Here is a 21,302-nt window from a genome sequence, read left to right as displayed (position 1 = left end):
TTTGGCAGAACAGGAGGGTTTGCAGATGTCTTCACCCATCTCATTCCCTGGATTTCCCCTCCCCAGCCAGGCTCCCAGGGGAAAAGAGAGAGCGTTGCCTCTGCAGGAACGTGGGAAATGGCATAAGTTACGGTGGAAGACTGATAAGGCTTGGCATGTGCAATTAAATCTTGTTTTCATCCACAGCCCTGTATGTTATTAACTGGCATGAGCTTTGCCTGTGTGAGTAACACACGTCTATCTGCCAGTCCCTCCCTCTGCCCTGTTTGTCCCCCCACCCCTCACAAGCCCTGTTCTGCTCAGGCATCTTTCTGCTTTGACGTTTCTGCCCAGCTTTTGGGCTGTGCTGTGCAATCCGGAGTCCTCTGAGGCCCAGCTGAAAAACAGTTGGGTTTTTTTGCTCCTTGATCTCTGGGAGAGCCTCTCCACGGTTTGGGGTGGTGTGGGAGTGTGTGTGGGCTGCCTGGGGGATGTCTGTTTGCACGAAGAAGAACGAAACCACTTGGTGAACCTGACCAGAGTGCAACGCCCCCGAGCTGGTCTGCCCCCTTCCACCACTGCTTTGCTGTGCTGCTGGCCTTACCTTCCACTCCTCCTTGTGTTCCTTCCCTCCTTTCCCCTGTGTGTGTTGAGAGAGCACTGTTGCTCTGGAAGAAGCACTGAAGGCAGTGCCAAGTGGTGCAGAGGCAATCGAGTGTTGCTTTTCCAGGTCAGACGGGAGATTTGACATTTGCGTGGTCAGCGGCTGGAGTCAGGAAATCTCATTAAAAGAAGGAGAGTTATCAAGTTGTGTGGATTTAGAAGAGGGTTTATTTGTTGTTGTTTTTGATGTGGAGTTATTGTTCCAAGCAGAAATCTGTGTGGCTGAATGTACTGGAGGGTGCTGTGCCTGTTGGAAGCCCTGGCATCCTCCCTCGCCCTACGGGGCTTAGGACAAAGGAGATGCCACGTGGCAGCTCCTGGCCCTTCCTGCTGCCCGGGGAGGCAGCTCTGCCTGCACTGAACCTGGCACAGTCTGTGCCTGGCTCAGGTTGGGCTTAGCTGAAGGTGCAGAGCAGCTGAGCCCTCGGGCACTCGCTGCTCCACGCTTGGCTCCTGGCTCTGCCCAGGTCCCTCCTGTTGTGCCGCAGTGATAATCCATTGCCGCAGCAGGACAGGCACCTCTGGCCCTGCCACGGCTCTGGGTTTGCTCTCTGCCACAGAGCCCTGCTGAAGCACTAAGCTGTTTTCTGTGCTCCACATCACTTTGACCTTGTTAATCACTCTGGGCTTAGGTAATTATCTACTGCAACTGTTTGTATAAGGAGAAAATAAACCCTTGCAGTTTTTGTTGTACCTTGCCCCCCTCTTCTCTCTGTGGCGCCTTGTGCATAAATTTTGGAAGTCTTGAAGTTTATAACCTGCCCCAGCTGTAATTCTCAAAGCCGTGTGTCCCTGGTGCTGTGCCTGCACTCGGTGCTGCACAGGGAGAGCAGTGAACTTAACTGAGGCACTGATTTCCTTCCTCTCCCTTCAGTCCCTTGCTTATCTGCTCAGTGTCAGGGCTCTGACTCTTTCTCTCTCTCTCTTTCTCCCCCTTTCTCTTTCTCTCTTTCTCTCCATCTCTTGCAGTATGCAGTACTGGGCCAGGAGGCTGGAGCAGGAGATTGATGGAGTGATGAGGATATTTGGTGGAGTCCAGCAGCTCAGAGGGGTAAGCTGTCTGTCTTTTACCTGTGCTGCCTTCCTTGTGGCAATGAATGTTCTCATCTGCAGAAATCACCCGTGTGAACACTTGCACTAAGTCACCCTCTCAGCTCACTCCATGTGCAGGGTCATGGCTGGCTGTGCTTCTGGTTCCTGGGCAATTTGATGCATTTATCAAGTGTGTGGGAGTGAGTGTGGTTTGTATCTGTCTGTCTCTGGGGCCGCATGTCACTGCTATCTGAGCATGTACCTGTGGGTTTTTCCTATGTGACACAATAAATGCATCTTAAATCCATCTAACCTTTCCTCCAGGGACTGAAGGTATTTTAATTTGTGTTTTAACTTGAAACTTCTGTTGATAAAGCAGGAAATGTTGAAAGGATAATTTGGCTAGCCATTGGAAGCCCTGTGTTTTTAAATACACATTGCAGGTAAAACTGTAATTCTTGTTTGGCTTCTGTTTCCAATGGCACAAAACAAAATCGTGTTACTGATGTTTGCATCTGCCTCCTACTCCCTGAGTTAACACCAGGGCACAGCAGGCTGCAGGAGCCAGACCTGCTCTTCTCCTGGCAACAGTGCTCTGGGCTGGATTAGGGCAGTTACAGAACTGCTTCATTCTGGCTTATTAGGTTTGTGGATCAAAGAGTCTTTAAGACCCTCCCTGTTTCCTCTTCCCAGTAAGACCCCGTTTCCCCTTCCCCACGCTGTTGTGCTGACTGGATGCTTTGACGTTGAACAATTTGGAGTTATGGTGTTAATCTAAAGAAAACAGGCTTCTCTAGGATGATAAATACGTTACCCCAGAAAGAAGCATGGATGTATTCGTGTTTTCTCCTGACAGCGGCATGTTCTTCTCAGACGCCAATAATTTATGGGCCTCTGTCTGTCCTGCAGTAGTAGCTGTATTGGCTTAAACAGAACTGTTCATATTTTATACTGTTGGTTGTAACCCACTGTCTGAACACAGAGGTCGCACTATTGCCTTTAAATGCATTTTGAAATGAGTTTATTACCCGAAGGCTTGCAAAACTCCTCATGGTTCATCCATTCATTTGCATTCATATTTGAGCTCTAGCACGGTGTATCTGGGCTTTGCTTGCATTCATTTCAACTGAACTTCAACTGGACTGATACAAGCTTCATGTGCAGCATGAACAGCACATACACCACTTGGGTTTCAGCAGATATTTTTGACTGTAGCCATGCATCTTTGCAATGCAGTTTTGCATGTTGGCAGGGTCTTAGAATCAGAGCCAGGGATGCCAGTTTTCCAGGCAATACAATGGCACAGCAGCCAGCATTCTCTTCAGCGGAGAACAGTTATAAAGAACAAAAAGACTGCTACTACATTTTGTCCTCTCTTACAATTTATTCTTATTAGCTTTGATTTTACTCCTTTGCATGTTAAATAGGTATATCATGTAATTTTTTTAATGCCATAATTAAATAGAAATTACACCTCCAATTTGCCAGCACTTGACTCCTATTGGCCAGTCAGTCAATTACAGGTAAGAGAGCTTCCCACTTTTTCTGTTTAATTCTTCTGGTAGAACATAATGCATCACTTCAATGGATTAATTCTGGATAAACTGACTACAGAGGGATTGAAGGGGCTTTTTGAAATCTGTTTTGGAATCTTATGAAGGGAGGAAGCTAATTATTGTATCTGGTGAATGCATAAACCTCCTGAAGCCAAGAAATGAGCTATTGAAAATTCCAACGTGCAGCTGTTAAAACACGAGAAAGGACTGGTAGAGGCTGTCTGTGGATCTCTAGGGGGGAACTTGGGATGTGGAGTTCAGGTTTGGTACATAATGACACTTAAGGACCACACCACTTGCTAGTGCACCCACCCAGCTGTGGTGTGCCCTGCCAGGGTGAGCAGGCTCAGGGGAAAGGCAAAGCCCTTGCTGGAGGAGCTATGGGAGCTGAAACACTCAATGGCTGGGAGCTCATCCCAACCACTGGGATTTTGCAAGGAAGGATTATTATTAAGCAAGATTAGACCCATGAGGGGTGGGAAGAATAAAGAGAAATGAGGCAAGTAGAGCCTGTTTTTTGCCAGAAGTTGCTGATGTTCTTTGGGATCGCCATGTTGGCCTGGGACATGTCTGCAGAGGGGACTTCTGGTTCACGGTGCACAGCAAATGACATTGAAAGTGCACAGCAAATGACATTGAAAGTAAGAGAAAAGGCTCCAGTGTCACCAAAGACAGAACTGGTCCCTCTGAACTCAGTGGTGGGTTCCACTCCCACTGGTCTATAAAGCCTGTAAGCGCTGCAGGTGGTGCCATGCCAGAAATGGATCTTCCCTTTCCAGTTCAAGCCTGACTACCAAAGTGACAGACTAAATAGTAATAAAAAATACCCTCCTCTGAGGTTTGTCAGGCTTCCTTATGGATTTTTTTTTTTTTTGGTTGCTGTGAAAGGATGTGGACCTGTTCTTTGGTTATTGCCTGAAATCATAACTTGTGGCATATGAGCCATGAAATTTATTGTCCGAAATACGGTGTCCGGGAACACAACGGTGCTGAATATTTTATCTTCCCAGAGTGCTGACCATCCAAAATTTTTTTTGTTTTAACTCTTCAGCTATTTCCTTGAATTGGTGTACTAAATGTCCAATGCCCCTGCTTCCCTCCTCTCCTGTGGGGTAGACAGGCACCTTGTGTGCTTCCAAGATTATCCAAGCTTGCACCACTCAGTGCTTATTTGCACAAGGGGACCATTTTTCTGGAGCAATTGCAGAGGAGGGTGAAAAGCTCTGGGATGAAAAGGGTTGTTCTTAAAATAATTATTTCTAGAATAAGGGATATTACACAAAAATCCAGCTTCCTGACTTCTGTTTTTTTCTGTTAGTGAGTTTTTTGTGGCTTTGGTGGACTCTTCATCCCTTTGCAGGACAAAAAAATGTTTTGCTTTGACATTTCTTGCTACGTTGCACTAAATTTCTCTTTCTTCCAGTGTTTTGGCACAAGGAGAACTTGTTGACTTTAGTAGAAAATGAATGAATTTATTGTGTTTCCAGCCTAGATGCTGCAAAACCTGTTCGAGGGTAGACTCTGGCTGGAGAGATTTCCCATGCTGGTGCAGCCCTGTCCCAGCCGACCCGTGTCCTGCTGCGCTGGCACTCGTGACAGACCGATGACAGCAGAGCCGTGTGTGCCGCTGGGTTTTTGTGCCTCACTGAGCAGCTCCCCTGGATGTTGCGTTAAAACTCTTTTTCTGGATAGCTGGGCTGAGGCTCAGAGTCTGCCCTGGCTTGTTACCTAAATTGTGTTTGATCCTGTGTCTCCTGAGATGAGCAGTGAGCTGGTCAGAACATCCCGTCCTCCCCCTCTAGTACCTGTTATCCGTGGTGCCTGTAATGGGCTTGTTTCCTTGCTGACAGTTACTGAGGAAGCCAAAGCCTTCAGAATGAGAAGGCTCCTTTTCTCCTCTCTCTTTCTTCCTCTCTTGGCTCTGCTTGTCTTTCCTGAGGACTGCTCCCGTAGCAGGGCTGAGCACTCACCCAGGGGCCCTGTGCCCTTGCACAGACACACCTCAGCAGGGCCAGGGGGGGCAGCAGAGCTGGACCCGAGCTGTGCTGCTGGTTTGGATGAACAGACCTTCAGTCTGTCAAGCTGGTTTTGTACCCTTCTTCCTTTCTTCTGAGCTGTTAAGGGAAGTCAAGAAATAGTGTCCAGGTCTGCCTTGCCAGGGTATGACCGGAAGATATGGATTCTGCTGGCCTTGATGGTGAGGAATCACCTGGTCTGTAAAGGGTGAGATGGCCCCAAACCTGAGCCCAGGCTGGGACACAGGGAGCAGTTTTCTGGCTCAGCTGGGCAGGCAGTGACCCTCAGCCTGTGCTTGGTCCTCAATATGTGTGGCTGCACAGAAAGGAGGATGAGCCCAGGAAAAGGGAGACTCGTGCTGTGTCTGTTGGGATGCAGCCTGCTGCCCAAGGGGTTTGTTGATTGTGGTACAGCAGAAGTGGTTTGGCTTGGTCCTTGTAATGAATACCTGATTTTACTTCAGTGGATTTTTATGTCTGTCTATTATTCTTGCTCGTTATCTTGTGCCGTTTTCTCAGCTTTGTTTTGCCAGTTTGGCATCTCTGCCTGGCAGAAGTGCTGCCGTTCATTCATCTGGGCTTTTGTAAAAGGGAAGGACAGACCCTGCTGGCCGGAGCTTGGGGCAGGGTGATCTGTGCAAGTGTCCCCACCTTTGTCTGCCTCAGCCTGCCTGTCCCTTCTGTTCAGTGTTGCTTCTCTGATACATCCCCTCTTGTATTCAAAGCATGGCCATACTTTAGCTGAGGCAGCCACAGGTGGGGAACTGTGATTGAGCCATGCACAAACAAGAACTTGAATTAAAAAAACTAGTATACTAGCAGAGTTTTGCCTTGGATCTGAAGAGCTCAGGTGGCATCTGCCTTGTATACTGCTGCAGTCACCAGCACTCCTCCTGTGACGGGGTCTCTGCAGTACCGAGTGTTTCACGTGGCTCTGTGAGTGCATCCCTTACAAAACTGCTGGTACAGATCTAGAGTTTCTTTAATGCCAGCACTAGGAGGTGAGACATGCTCTTATCAAAGGAGCTGTCAAGGTTTTCTGTTCAACTTTTTTGATCTTGGGTAACTACTGGAATAATAATAAGATAGCCTAAATCTTCCAAGTAGCTGTGGTATTACATGATGTTTAATTTGCTCTTTTGTTTTGTCTGGGCGTGGGAACACTCACCTGGTCATTCAGTAGGGCTGGAGGTTTTGAAAAGTGTTTATGGGATTTTAAATGAAGGATACTAGGGAACTGGAGACTCCCTGCACAATGTTCTGGACACAATGTCTGAGAAGACTCTCTGTTTCCAAAGGGTCACATGGACAGGGCATTTACAGAAGGACAGTCCTGTGGTCCTTAGACATGGCAGAGTTGGGAATAAGATGCTAATCTTCTGATATTCAATCTAGTACCATAATCCACAGCTTGGACTTCAAAACACCATAGCAGAGTACATTTGGCCTTTTCCTTCCGAGGAGTCAGTCCCAACTTCTGGAATGGGAGACGAGTGATGCCCAGTGTCTGCACTGTGCTCAACAGAGTTGAGAGAAGGAGTCTGAACCCAAAGCCTGGGCAGCACACAAAGCCAGCTGCTTGTGCTGCAGCAGCACTGAACAGCCTTCTTCCAGATGCTGCAAGGGAGAAAGGACCTAATTGAGTTTTCCAACAGCTAGTGCCCATCTGGGGGCTGACCAAGAGTGTGGGCTCTGTACCCCAGTGACACGATGCCTATCTCCAGGCTCCTGGTTCCCGAGCTCATGCATAATCTGTCTGATCCTTGCTGTTCCTCTCCTCTCTTCCCTCCCCCTCTCCTACCCGCGTGCACACAGCCTGCTTCCGCACACCATCGCTGTGCCCTCCCCTGCTCCTCATGTTTGATAAGAGGAAGTGTGCGATGCCAGATAAACACATTCCTGTTCCAAACTGCTTGGGTTTATTTTAATCTGCCTGGGCCGTTCAGCAGCCTCAGCACTCTGTTCAGCACTGAGTGCAAAGCCAACGCTGTATTATCAAGGAGGAGCATTTAAATGTCCTTAGCCTTGCAGCGGCTTGGTTGGGAAAGAGGGATCCTCTGCCACCCCTCGCTTGGGCCAGTGCCTGCCATCGTTAGCCCCCTTACACCCATCATCTCACTTCTCACTCTCCCTCTCTACTAGAACCATATTGCATCCGTACTGCGAGATGTCAGGGAAACATATGCTCCAGCTTTTAGTACATTTGCATAATTAGAGTAATGTGTATGAATAATTTATAGCTGTATGTGGCTGCTCAGTGTGTGACGTTAGCACCCCTCACTAAATCCTTTCCAGTGGGTGGTGCAGATCCTGCACCAGAGCCATTGTGCCGATGCAGCGTGCAGCCTGTTGGCAGATGCAGGGGCCCTGCTTTGGGAGATCAGGGTGTGCATATATCTATGTGTCCCTGTGTGTATATATATATTTAGTGGAGAAAGATGGGCTTTTACAGTTCTGGGGAAAGAGCAGGTTAGAAGTCTTAGAGGCTAAAATGCCTCAGACTCTTCGACTCCAAACTCGCTTCGTTTATGCAGAAGCTGTGAATGAAAATGTTCTGCAACATTTGAAAGCTGAGGCAGGGATTTTTCCAGCAGGACTCAGGTGTGACTAGTTTGTGTGCCAGGATTATGGCTTTTTTTGAATTACTTTTTCAGATCATAAAACTTAGCAGCTTGTGGGGGAGAGGGATAAACGTGCCTGCACTGTGTCACAGAGCCTGATCTCAATCAGTGGGTCAATAAATAGTAGCAAAGAATTGCCTGGGCACTGTCTCACTGTTCACCAGCTCTTTAGTGTGTGAGTTCTCATGCTGGAAAGCCTGAAGTCCCAGGTACGTTTTCTAAAGGAGTGATCTGAGTGGTTGAATTCTGGTATTTATGTTCCAGTTAATTTTAGCTTAAACTATATTTGGTCCTTTCCAAATGTTTGAGAGCCTTGGCTGGAAAGCACCGTGTAAACTGGAGTGAAGTGCAGGCATGCCCACTGAACTAGCTCATTAGTACCATCCACTGGGAAACTGAGGCACGGGGTTAAGCTGAGCAGCTCTGCAGAACCAACGTGATGGAGAACAGTGCAGGCTGCACCACAAGGGTACAGCCAGTGGGTCCTTAGAGGGTGTGTGTTTAAAAGGGTAACAGGCAGAGTAATAGTCCTTAAAGCCCTTGCTTTGAACCTTTTCACTTTACAGAATTACTTTGTAAAGATAATATACTTTTAGCCAGTTGGTGAGTTTTCAAAATCAGAGGGGACTGCTGTTGAGTTTTATGGAGTCATTTCTGATTTATATTGCCATCAGTGACAAGTTAAATGAGCCCAGCATTCAACAGCCTGATGTTCAGGTGTGTGCAGCTTCTGAGTGTGCTGCCTGCGCTTCCTATCCAAATATGTTGCCGATGTACCAAGCCAGTCAGCAACCATGTTTGTAAAATCCTCATGAATATTCAGTGAAACTCTAGAATTGATGCTGTTGCCATTACACGTGAATCCATGGGAACAATGGGACCCTGGCTGGTGTTTGTGGAAGCCGCCCTCATCCAGGTTGTCCTGCCCTCAACTGAAGGAGCCTGTGTGGTCCCCACATGCATTCCAGCTTAAGTTGTTACCTTCAGGCTGCGTTTAAAAACAAAGCAAGGCAAAATCCAAACCAAGCCTGCCAGAATGCAGGATGAATAATTAGGTGGAGATCATTAAAGTTTGCCTTCTTAAAAACATACATAGATTATTCTTTAATGGAAAGTTAATTGTTTTATTATTCTCTCCAGATGGTTCTTTTCCTTTACATCCACAGGGGAATTGATATAGCCTGGAATTCAGTCTCCTGTGAGCAGAGCTGATAACCAAAAATGAAACTCTATCACTGATCAAGATACAAACCACAGAAAATGTGTATCTGTATTCCATCATAATTTCAGCTTTTTCCCTTTCTAGCATTTTAAATATTATTTATATGCTCTAAGTTCCCCTTCGGCTTGAAATGCTGCAGGCTGGGGAGTTTGCATTTCTCTTCCTTGTAGGTTTGTCAGGCAAACACTGGGTAGTGGACACTACTGAATCCTGGTTTTCCTGTGGATCCATTAGTTCTAGATACTGGACTATGGAGGATCCTGCAACTGTAAGCAGTGAAATACGCAGTTCTACTGAAAGGTTTAAGGAAGGAAACTGTCATTAGGTATTTGGGGTTATCGTACAGAGGAAGCAATAAGATGTGTCACCTGCCTTTGTTCTGTATGTGGAAATGCAGGAGGGCTTTGGAAGTTGGGAGACAACGGAGGAGGTGACTTCTCAAGGGCACAGTTGTGGTTGTTATGTTCTAGTGTGGCTCCAGCCTGGGAAATTGCAGCGGGGAGCTTGCATGTCAAGTGAGCGTGTTTATCGTTCCTCATTACAGCAGGTCACCTTTGACATCTGAAGTGAATAACGTGAATGGGCCCCTTATTTCAAACACCCATCCATGCTGACCTGTTGGCCTGCAATGATTCTGCTGCTTTTATAGGTACTTATCTCCTTTTAATTATTTACAGTTAAGATACTATTGTAAGGGAGGGAGAGAGAGTGGAGTCTGATACCAGATCAGCCTCGCCTTCCTCAAAAACAGATGAACTGGACTTCAGTACTGGAGAACTCTGCCTGAAGACTGGGGATCTGTGCTATGGTTACAGCTGTAGTTTGCTGCTACTTTATTGACAGAGATGTCTCTGCTTTTGGGAGGAACTGCCTCTTGGGAGACTCCAGATCTTGGTACCCGTCGGGGATCTGTACCTTTCCAACACTTGTATCCTTTGCATCTTACTTTGACAGTGCTGCATACCATGAGCTTGAAAAACTCCACATTCTTTTGTGTCTTAGGGATGATCCAGCCTCTCTCATCGTTTGAGAGGTCATGTGCAGAGCAGGGGGGAATGAAGGGAGAAATGAAGGTGAACAGGCTAAGGAGGCAATATAGCAGGAAAGTGATGCCAGTGGTTATGGATTCTCCTCTCTCTTCTCTTGCTCTTGGGCTATCAATGCCAGCTGACATATGTGGAGCATCTCCTCTTTGTTTTGATATATTTTGGAGGATTTCTCTGTTTCATTTTTTTGGATTTATATTTGTGCCTGGTCCTTGTGATTCAGTTATTCACCGGGTTTCAGATTGTATTGACTTTTCTTCCCTTTTCTAAGTGACCTTTCACACCTGTAAGCTTCCAAGACAGATTTAGTACGTGTTTGTTCAGAACCTACCATAACCAATAGTGTCATGCTTTTTGGACACTGACTATAGTATAAATATTAAATAGTGAGTAAGAGCACTGAGAAAAAACCTGCCTGAATGAAACATGAGATCTACTGATGCGAAGAGATGCTGTGAATGAGAGGCATGGCTCTTCCCATTAGGGCAGTCCCCTAAATGCCTGGGTGATGTGGCTTGGACTGGTGGCAGGATCTAGATGTCTGTGTGTGTCAGGAGCCGCTCTGGGGATTGTTTGAGCAGTAGCATTAGTTATCATCTGCTGGATGCCCAAGTGAAGCCTTTGCTTGTAGCCAGGAGGCAGGGAGCAGATTTTCAGTTCCCTGCTGTGACTGTAAGGCCAGGTAAATAGAGGAGGAGGAGACAGCAGGGGGTTTATGTGACTCGAGAAGCAAAGAAGATTGTAAAGGTAAATGTTGGATTACTTCTAAAAACAAGTAGGTCATTGAAGATACCATGGTTGATGAACAGAAAAAGAAAGCCAGGTGTGTTTATTGCTTGTTCTTCTAAGATTAGTTACACTATAAAGCTCACTTTAGTGCTCAGCATGCTGTCACTTTTAATTTTTTAAGTTCTTTGTTTCTGTTTTTGTCAGCAGTCCACCAAAGATGACATCAGACTGAGATTAGGGGCCTGGGACCTTCAAAGGAGCCTTGGTTCCCAGTTCCCTTGGGCATTGTGAGTAGGCTGGGCCTTACTGTAGTGCTTGCTGGGAACATCAGCTGTAGTTCCGTTTTCTGCTCCTGCAGGACTTTCCTGTGATTCCACAGTACTCAAATTGTTTAAAATTCAGGTTATCTTTTGTCTTCTGCCCCTTTTGCAGAGTGCTAGAATGCAAGAAAAACATTCATCTCCATCCCTGCCTTTTGTAGAGAGGAAAGGATGGCTACCTAACCTCCAGTGATAATAATTTGCTATGAGGTATACACACGGAATTTTGAGTATAAATAACAGCTCCAATGTGTTCTGTAACTCTCAGTGACTTGCTGTTCACTGAAGAAGAACTCCTGGCCTGATAATACTGTGCTTACCTCTAGTGCATTTCATGGCTGATTATTAAAATTACTTGCAAACAAGTTTGCTCTCACATCTCAATTTTGGAGAGAGGGAAGACATTACAGATTGTCTCTGACAGTAGGTAAATTGAGGCTTGGGTGAGGGGAGTCCTTATTCTGAGTCTGGAGGAGGGCTGGGGAGGGAACTTGTGAATCCCAACTCCAGGGCTTGTCTTCCAAATGTCTCCCTTAATAACAACTGTTCAGTTTGTCACTTCTGGCTCATTACTACATCTATTAGCACTGAGCAGTGAATCCTAGGAAACGCAAGTGAGGGAGAGAAACTTTCAGCTTCGAATTCTCCCGCAGGAAACTTATTTCTGGCAAGTTTCGCAAGTGGCAGCTTCTTGTTTATATTCATAGGGTCTATAACACATGGTGTTTCCTTGTGGGCTCTGCCCTCAGCTCCCTCCCATGACCAAAGGGATAAGCCATCCTTCTCCCCGTGCCTCTGCTCTTGGTGTGAGTTTGGAGGGCTGTGCTCCTGATGCAGAGCCCGAGCAGCAGTTGACTGCCAGCTTTCCCTCCTCCTTAGATGTGTGCTAGCTCTCGAACGACATTTTGAGGTGCCTGAAGCATTCTGTGGAAGAAAATTAATTGGTTTTGACAAACCACAGCAGTCCCTTGGGTGCCTGGGAGTGCAACATTTATTGAAACCAGGCAGGAAATCAAAACGCCCTGGTGTTCACTCACCTCCAGTGCAGCCGTATCAAAAAAAAAAAAAAAAAAAATCCTTAACCTTCCTCTGAATTTTTCACTCTGACATTTGGCTCGTCCACTGACTTTCTAATAAAACCTCCTTTTTCTTTTAGAATAGAGTTTAGTGGTCATGAAAGATGCCAGAATGACAGCCCAGGGATTAGATGGTCTCTGTTCACCCACAGAGCAAATGCAGCATCAGGGCAAACGGACTTGCCATTGTACTTCCACCTTGACCTGCGGCATCCCAAAGGAGGGTAGGGAATTGCAGTTTTTTAGCACTTCTAGACTTGACCTCTCTGCTCACACAGCTCAATAAGGAATCAGGCTTCTCCTGCTATTGCAGTGCAATATTAAGGAAGGGTTTTTCATCCCAGCTGCAGCCATAACAACTTCAATGCAAACGTCAAACTGAAAGCACTCTGCTAGCAGAAACCATCTCCCAGCCCCTCTCTTCCAGGAGTCTGGCCTGTCTTCCTAACATATTGGTTACAGTCTGATTAATTTCTAAAACATATGCTGATATCCAGGGCAAGTTACAGCCATTCTTGTTGGCAGAAGAAGATCCCTGTACATGTGTCAGGTGTGTTACCGTGCACAGCCCCAGCCCTGGCTGTGCCCACCACGATGTGGGTGCCCTTCAGTCGGTCACCGGCTCGAGGTCGCTGCTCTGCTCTGTGCAGAGCTGCTCGTGGGAGTCGTTAAGTTGCCATCAAGTTTGAATTACTGTTGGCTCACCTTTAAAAGATACCCAGCAGTGTTCTTCACACAGCTCTGAAGGCGAGACTGGGAAATGAGGGGGACGGTTTTTAAACAAAAGCCAGTTACTGCCCAGGTGCAGTCACAGCACAGGGCTGGGGTTAGTTTTGTGTGGGGTGTCCACTTGTTAGCTCGTAAGGTGACATGATTTCTGGACCATGCCTTGCTTGATAGGGCTGTGGAGTCTTTTTACAGGTCCTTTGCTGTCTGTGGCCATCTCCATGAATGGTGTCAGTAGGGGGAAGTCATATACTTTTAGCCTGTAGGATCAGGGTTATCACAGATCCTGGCCTCATGGACTGGAAAGAGTACTGGAGCCATTGGAAAGGATTCACAAACAGATGGTGTAATGGAGTTATTCAGCCCCTCCAGGGCCTTGCTGCAGCAGATTTTGGGGGTTTAGCAGGTTCTCTTTATGTTGTCCATCACCACAAGACTTATATGGGTATGGTAGGGGTGAACACTGAGTTCAGTAAAAAAGTGTATGAGGGAAGCTGTGTGTTAAGCAGAAGGTCTTGAGCTCCTTGAGTGTCCTCCATAGCTGCAAGTGCCAGACAGAGGTGGGACACCAGCCTTGCCCCAAGGGTGAAGGTGTGGTTAGGAACTCTGCAGGTGGACTGCATTTCTGGGGTGACAGAGACGGGAAGCAGTGAGGACAGAGGAGGCATTTGCTTCTGAAGACTTGCTGTGGTTTGGCTCAGTTACCACTTGCAGAGACGGATCAGGGGTATGTGGAGTCTGTAAAAGGGACAGATGGGGAGGCCAGCCCTAGGAGGTCCTTGAGACAGAGCAGGTGATGTGACTGCGGCAGGGAGCGGAGGAGCGTGAGTGGCTGCTCGCTCTGCGTCACGGGGAGACGAGAGAACTCCTTCAGCAATTAATTAGCACAGCGGAGGAGCTCAGCTCAGAGCTAAAGGTGATCTGCAGTTGTACCCACAGACCTGCACAAAGGCTTCATTTTTCTGGCTTGGGACTTAGCTGGGGGCTTGTCCTGGTGGATGTTCATGAATAGCTTGTAGAAGCATTGTCTTAAAAGAGAGGGCCATCAGCGGCCCTAAATGCAGCTTTGGCAGGCCTGGGTACTGTAGGAGAATTACTGCATAGGCTCCCTCTTTACCTTTTTTCTCCTCTAATGATTCTGCTTTCTGGCATAACAATTACCTGTTTTGGATATCAATGTCTACAGGAAACTGTCTCCAGCTAAAATGGTAAATTAACTGCTTTGAAGCTTATGTCCCAGATGTCAGTAGTGATAGATACTGTTGAGTGGTTTCTAGCCAGAAAAGACTTTGAGTGGTGTCATTTTTCATGGGAAAACTTCCCATATGCTTCTCCAAGAGGCTTTTCTGGGCAATTAAGTGACATGCTGTATGCAGAGATAACATGAATTCAGAGAGCTTTTGCACTTTATCTTCGATGACACACCACACGTGTGATGGCAGCGGTCACCATGGGTTTGGCCCTTGGTCTCAGTTCCTTGTGCAGGAGCAGGGCTTGCCATCCCAGCTGTCACCCATAACCAACAGGACTCCTGCAGTCTTTATTGTGTGAACAGTCATATGAGCATGGCACACCTTGAACTTGGGATATGGGAAGATCTGTGGCAGGGGAAATCCCATCCTACAGACAAGGGAGCTCACTGAATGGCCCTGCAGGGCACTAAGAGCCTTCAGGTCCTGAGCTGGTGGGATGTTTGGTAACAGAGACAATGCTCTGGACAAGATTTAGGTGTCACAGGAATGAAGATTGTGATGCAACTGAATGGCAACTTCTTTTTGTCTCTTATTAAACAGACTAATAAAGTTCTTCTCACAAGGAGCACCTGACTGTGTCGCAGTGTGCTGCTGCCCACACCTAGGGCCCCAGGACAGAGAAGTTTGGGGCAAAATTCAGCAAACCCCATCATTTTAGATACTTGTAGGGTGTCTCACGGCCCTTGGCAAAGGAAGGGTACAGTATAGATAGTCAGGGGGCCTTCAGAGTCCCCCACAGAGATGACTTCCTCTGGTAGCACTGGTGCTTTCAGTCAGTTTGGGAACCGAGGTGTGGGCTGCCCAGGTTCCTGTGTGGCTCCGTGCCCTAAGCCATCTGCAGCTGTGCTTCCCAGGAGTCAAGTCCTCTGAGATTTTCCTTGCTTGACTCCTCTGTGCCAGCAGTCCTGAGGTTCCTGCTGCTTTGCATTACAGCCGTGTGTCAAGAAATCCTGGCTCCTGGGGTCAAGTGCTAAGCATTTGCTTCTTTATCAGATATTTACTTAGGAGGATTTCATTATACTGAATCTACTGGCTTTGAATAAATTCACATGCAGTAAATTTATTCTCGTTCTCTTGGAAGGGACTTGTGTGCGAGAGAAAACTTTGAAGAAGACCATTTATACCAAAAGCAATTACTTTCAAGGTAATTTTGTATGTATTTTACTGCAGATACTGTATTTCTGTTTGACTATGAGCTTTCTCCCAAGTGCCAGTGCTGTGCTGGAAGTGGAGGAAGTCAGATACTGGAATCTGTGGTGCCCCAACATTTTCACAGCTAACACTGAATGTATTTGTCTATGCACTTACTTGAACAAGCTCCACCTGTCTGAACAAAGCTGCAGGTTGATCAGATCAGAATCCACTCATGGTTGCGCCAGGTGAAGTGTGGAGGTGTTTTGGTTTGCTTTCTGGGGATTTGGGCTGGTTGGTTTTATTTGGGGTTTTTTGCAACACCAGTGTGTCAGCTTCTGGTTGTTGGATGTCTTCAGCCAAGCGGTAGAGCTGGTCTTTCATGACACTGGTTTATTTTACTGTGCCTCAGAAGAAGGGAGCCCAGCAGGTAAGTCATTCAGCCCCTCTGTGATGAGCAGAATGAAAATACTTGGTGTGATAGAAAAAGCCATTCTTTGGGGCTGGGGGTTTGGTTCCCCAAAACTGTTGGCTCTGTAGATATCAGTGGGGATAAGAGCTGTCCATCCTACATTTCAATGTGCTCTTAGCGTTTCCAGAGGGCAGACGTGCACAAATGCCTTTGAAAATGGACAAGGGCAGTCTGGGGAGACAAATCTCATTAACAAGATTTGTTTTATTTACAAGTGGTTCATTGATGAGTTTGAAAAAGGAAAACCAAACCAAAAACCTTAAAGGCTTGTTAAATTACTAATTCTGTATTCCATGCTGGATTATTGTCTTATGGGAGCAAGTGGTAGTTATAGGGCAGGTCTACATATTTCACCAGAAAGCAAAATTTGTTTTTCAAGGGAAATTATTACACAGAAAAGAAATTCAATGAATAATAAACCATTGCTGTTATAGTATATAATACTTGTGCTCAAACCTAAATCTGAAATGAAGGAAAAACATCTGAGCAGCCCTCAAGATCCCAGTTTAAACTTTCTGGCCAGCTTTAACCCTTCCAATAGACTGATGAGAAAAAAATCACACAGTCACTCTCCTATTACTGCTGTAATGAAGTAGACAGAAACATTTATCTGAGCATTTCTATGGCATGAGAATGTCGTGGAGCCTTCTGGGCTGTTCATTATCCAAGTAAGCCACTTGCATCTGGAGGAATCACGCATCCCCCTTGATTTTTGACCTTTTTTCCTTGTGTGGCATTTGTTTTGGGATTTAATGACAAATAAAAACTTTATTTCTGGATCAGTAGATCTGGATCAGTAATTGTGAAGTTTCAGTTACTCCAGATAGGGCATGAACTTGAGCAGGTTTGCTGGCAAAGGGAAGAAAAGACTTGTGTGATTCAGGTAGAAAGTAGCTGGTCAGGACATCTCAGTTTGGGTCCTGTCTCTGTTTTAGCCTGTTCTGGGAGCCTGGGTAGGTCCTCGATGTCTGTGCATGCTCCTGATGTGGCAGTGTATTGATGGATTTCCCTCCCACGGTGAGGATTTCCAAATTCACATTCGATGGATCTTGGTAACACCCTCCACAGAAAAATCTAGGGACAAATTTCCCATTGTTGGTTATTTTTATGAGGAAACCAAAAGAAAAATAAGCCCACTGAGAGTTGTTTTGTAATTCATGTTTTGAAGTTGGCACTTCCTAGGTAGAAATTAGCCTGAACTGAAAGGAAAGAAAAACTTTATGCACTGCAGGGCTTTGCACTGCTTTGAGAGTATTCAAGGAAAAGTACATTTTGACAGATTTCTAGTTTCAGCTTCTTCATGTGTTATTATAGCCCTCTTCATGGAGATCCAGCAAACCTTGGAGAAATCACACGTGTGAACTCACTTAAGTGTTCCCCCTGCCAAGCCTCTAAATGGGGGTCTAAGGCTCAAGCTGCTTCTAGTTCCTGTGGCCTGCCTCAGTTTTAGTTATTTTTCTCATGAAAGACCGAACAGACGTTAAATCAGAGCTGTAATAAAAGGTGTCCCTGTTTCATAAGGACCTTAACAGCAGCTGCTGAGGACAAACATTAGCCTAAGAAGGTCTCCAGGGGTTGGCTTTGACGGAGGTAATCTTTCTTGTAATACCATTCCTAATGTGGATCTCTGTTAGCTATATGTAGTAATTTCTTCCTCTGTATTTGTTCTGGTATATCTCTAGGGCTGCCTGTATGTGCTGTAGAATATTTACCGTATTACTTTCTTTCCATCTGTTTTGCCACGGTCTTATGTGCCTGTTGCAGATCTGTTCTCTTCTAGACACGTAGAGTTCCTCCCTTACCCCTCAGAGCAGGTTTGTCTTTTCCTCAGATGTCCTTCTCTGGTTGTTGCACCTCTGAGCTGAGGGTACATCAAACTGCAGCTGCAGTTTCTGTTTGTGGAAGGGAGCCTACGAATATCTCTTGTATGGAGAGAGAGTATTTGCAAGAGCATGGAATGACAGGACTAGAGGGAATGGCTTCAAACTGAAATGGCTTCAAACTGAAAAGGAGTAAGTATAGATTAGATATTAGAAAAAAATTGTTACTGTCAGGGTGGTGAGGCACTGGAACAGTTTTCCCAGAGAATCTGTGGATGCCCCATCCCTGATGGGTGTTCAAGTCCAGGGTGGATGGAGCTCTGAGCAGCCTGGTCTAGGAGAAGGTGTTTCTGCCCATGGCAGGGGTTTGGAACAAGATGGTCATTACGGTCCCTTCCAAGCCAAACCATTCTGTGATTCTGTGATTCTGTTTGCAGCATTGGGAACAGGAGGGAGAGTATCAGCACAGCAATGGTTGCTTCAGTATCCTGTGAATCTCACTGGTGTCTCCTGTTCAGATATGGCTGTTGTCCAGCAGACACTCAGTGATTCAGCTGTGGTAGCCACAGTCTCAAGCCCGCTGCATTTGGTCCTGGTGTCTTTCCCCAGCAAATCCTTCCTGTTTGCTATTCATTTCTCCAGTACTGACACTAGCTGTTATCAAGTGGCATCTCGATGCTTTGAGATGTCTGGAGGTGGTTTAGGAATCTTGTTACTCCTACTTCTCCTTCTTTGCTATATAGATGATACTGTAATAGAATAACACTTCACGGAGGAGTCTGTTGGATTTTGTTTTGACTATTACTGCTTGATTGCATTTGTCATTGTTTTTTCCTGCCTTTTTTTTTTTTTTTTTTGTTCAAATAGTGAGTTATCCTAAACCACGGGAGAACAAGTTTCCTCTAAGAGCAATATTAGAACTCTTCAAATCTTCCCCTGCTTCTGCCACCCCAGAACCTGTCGTCCTCCCTGTGCTCCCTCCAGCAACTCATGTAACTCCAGTGTCTGGTGGCAGATGATTTCCTCTGTTTGTCACCTACAGCTCTCATGCCTGCCTGGACATTTGTCTAGGAAATCTAGATAGCTTTCAGAATGGTCAGAGGAATTCCACACCACTGACTTAACTGAATGGTGGGGGCCTCTCATCATCTCTGACCTTTTGTTTGGTCCAGCTCAACAGAAGAGTGTAGCATTTGGGATGGGTCTGTGTGCAGATTTCTGTGTCACTTCTGTGGTGTGCAGGGGAACCCTTCTTGCATCTCTTCTGCCGCCTCTTCTGAGGAGCAGCTCACAACTGTAATTTCTGCAGTCAGAGGTACTTGGCAAGCGGTGGATCAATGGGATTGTTCAGACTCTCCCAGAGGGGACTCTGGAGATCACTGGGTGTCAGCCAAAGTAAGACCTCTGGGAGACCTGGGGCTGCATCACCCATCTGTTGTCCCCTTGGAAGGGAAGGGATCCAGCTGACCAAACTCAATTACCTTGTCAATGAGAATAAATAAGGATCATAATCCAATTGTTATGGCAATTGCAATGCAGCAAACTCAAGGCAACTTTCCAAGGCTTCTATATTTATACCTCACTTGTTTAAAGCAAAAGGACCAGCTTTTCCCAGTGTTTCCTGTATCCCAAGCAAATCACACTGCCAGCTCAGACAAGCCTCTGATTTTGATAGGAGTCAGTAGGACCATCTCTTTTACTGTTCTGTACTGATATGCTCTGCCTCTTTCACCAGGGACTGACGGCTGATGGTGACTTATAAAAATAATAAATACATAATAAATAATTAAAACCTTGTCACTGTAGTTCCCAGCTGTACAGCACTGACTTCACCTGCTCAGTACAAAGCTGGTACAACAGGTGGTGATCCCTTGTACCAAAACTATGGCAATTTAGAAGTATTTCATTTAAAATCTTAGTTGATAGTCTTTTTAATGTGAAAATATAGCATAGCATAGTACTTAGGACTATGGGTGGAGGAATCTTCTGAAAGTCTATAAGCAAATGTGAAAAGATTGATTATTAATTATCAAGTGCTTTCAGGGATTTGTCTTAGTTTTTTCTGTGTCGCCAGTGATGATAATAACAAAGTAATGAAGACAAATTTTCCATGGCTGTAACTGAAAGCTTGGTTCAGGCTGCACTTGAGGCAACTGGGTCATACTTTGGTTAAATTATTAAATATTCTCGTATCAATTACTCGGGTACAGCCAAGCTGTCACCTGTAACAGGGGGCTAAAGTTACCTTCGGCCTCTCCTGCAGGTGACCCCTGTGCAGTGCCCTGGTTCCAGTGACTCAGGGCTGATCGGACGAGGTGAGGGCCACCAGCGCTCCTGCAGTGGGACCCCACAAAGCCAAGGTCACTGCAGTGGTGGGTGGAGGCTGCAGGGCTGTCTGGGGGCCCTGGGGATGCAGAGGTGTGGAGCCCAGAGGACTGATGTCCCCCAGCTCTCCTCCCACGCGCGGCCGTGTTCCCGCACTCACCACGAAGTCCTCAAATCCATCGCAAATTAAAGGCCAGATTCATGAGTTCGCTTCAGCTGCTCCAGTGGTACGAACCAGCTGCAAATTCAGCTTTTTATGCTGTTCCTACTTCCCCCAGCTTTCATGTGTTAGCAGCTTTGCCTTTAAAAGCAGTTTTTAAATGGCTTGAGATTGATGCTTAACTTCAAAGTGCTAACAAATATTGCATTGCAAATTCCTCCTTGGGCTACTCCATTACTTTTTTTTTTTTTTATTTTAGTAATTTTGAAAACAAAGGATATTCTTCAGGGAAAAACTGCTAAGGTGAATGATGTTTCGAAGTGCACATCAGTGCAATGGGAGCAGAGCATTGCAGTGCCAATGATCACATCTAAACCCAGGATTTGCACAATTAAGAACACCCGTTATGATGTATAATTCTGTTAGACTAAGGAGTTCTTGGATAAAACTGAAAGAAATCTCAATTCACAAATGGCTACATTTGTCTGCTCTTGTTAGAATACATTGGGTTGTGTGAAAGTTTGATTTTTAAAAAGTTTTTAAAAATTAACAGCGGTTAGTTCATTGTTATCTTCATACTGAAAGTTCCTACTCTCACTTCTTTTAACAGTCTTAAGCAAAAATACAATGATTGAGGTTTAAGAACTCAAGCAACATATTTCAAAACATGATGTATTTTAAAAACAGTCTTACAGTATTTAACTACCACACAATTTAATTTTGGATGGTTTCATTGTGCATTTCAGGTTGCAGATATTGCTAGCTTTGCACTCCAGTCTAGTGTTAAAACATCAAATGTCCTGATTCCATCATGCATGTTCTTGGATACTTGCTTTAAATATTTCATCCAAAATTACTGACCTGCCTCTCTGCTTTATAATGCTTTCTTGGGGACTAATGACAACCCTTTAGGAATTTTGGGGTTTTCTCATGTGTAAATTGCTAAGTACTCTTCCCACTCAGCTCTATCTTAACATATATTTATTGTAACTGAAAGCTTCTGGGTGGGAAAAATTGCCTTTGGCTTTATATCTGCTTCAGCAGGTCCTCAAACAATTAACTTTTTTTCTAGAAGCATCCAAACCATGGTTTTCCGAAGTTTAAAAATGACCATTTCCATATGTCTGCATAAGACAGGCATAAAACCGTCCGACAA

General features: G+C 45.7%; 1 protein-coding gene across 2 annotated transcripts in view; it reads left to right on the top strand.

Moving 5' to 3' along the window:
• The window catches only part of CACNA2D2 (calcium voltage-gated channel auxiliary subunit alpha2delta 2), a 206,991-nt gene that overhangs the window by 21,367 nt on the left and 164,322 nt on the right, over positions 1-21,302 (top strand). For both annotated transcript variants that reach the window (XM_050312748.1, XM_050312747.1), the window contains exon 2: positions 1,612-1,693. In XM_050312748.1, the coding sequence (XP_050168705.1) occupies positions 1,612-1,693 (82 nt within the window). The remainder of the gene's footprint in view (positions 1-1,611; positions 1,694-21,302) is intronic.

This window comes from Myiozetetes cayanensis, unplaced genomic scaffold (genome assembly GCF_022539395.1).
Source record: "Myiozetetes cayanensis isolate MyiCay16 unplaced genomic scaffold, myiCay2020 scf18, whole genome shotgun sequence".
Classification (NCBI taxonomy): domain Eukaryota; kingdom Metazoa; phylum Chordata; class Aves; order Passeriformes; family Tyrannidae; genus Myiozetetes; species Myiozetetes cayanensis.
Note: the sequence above shows the minus strand (reverse complement) of the source record. Positions and strands in the feature narration are given on the sequence as shown.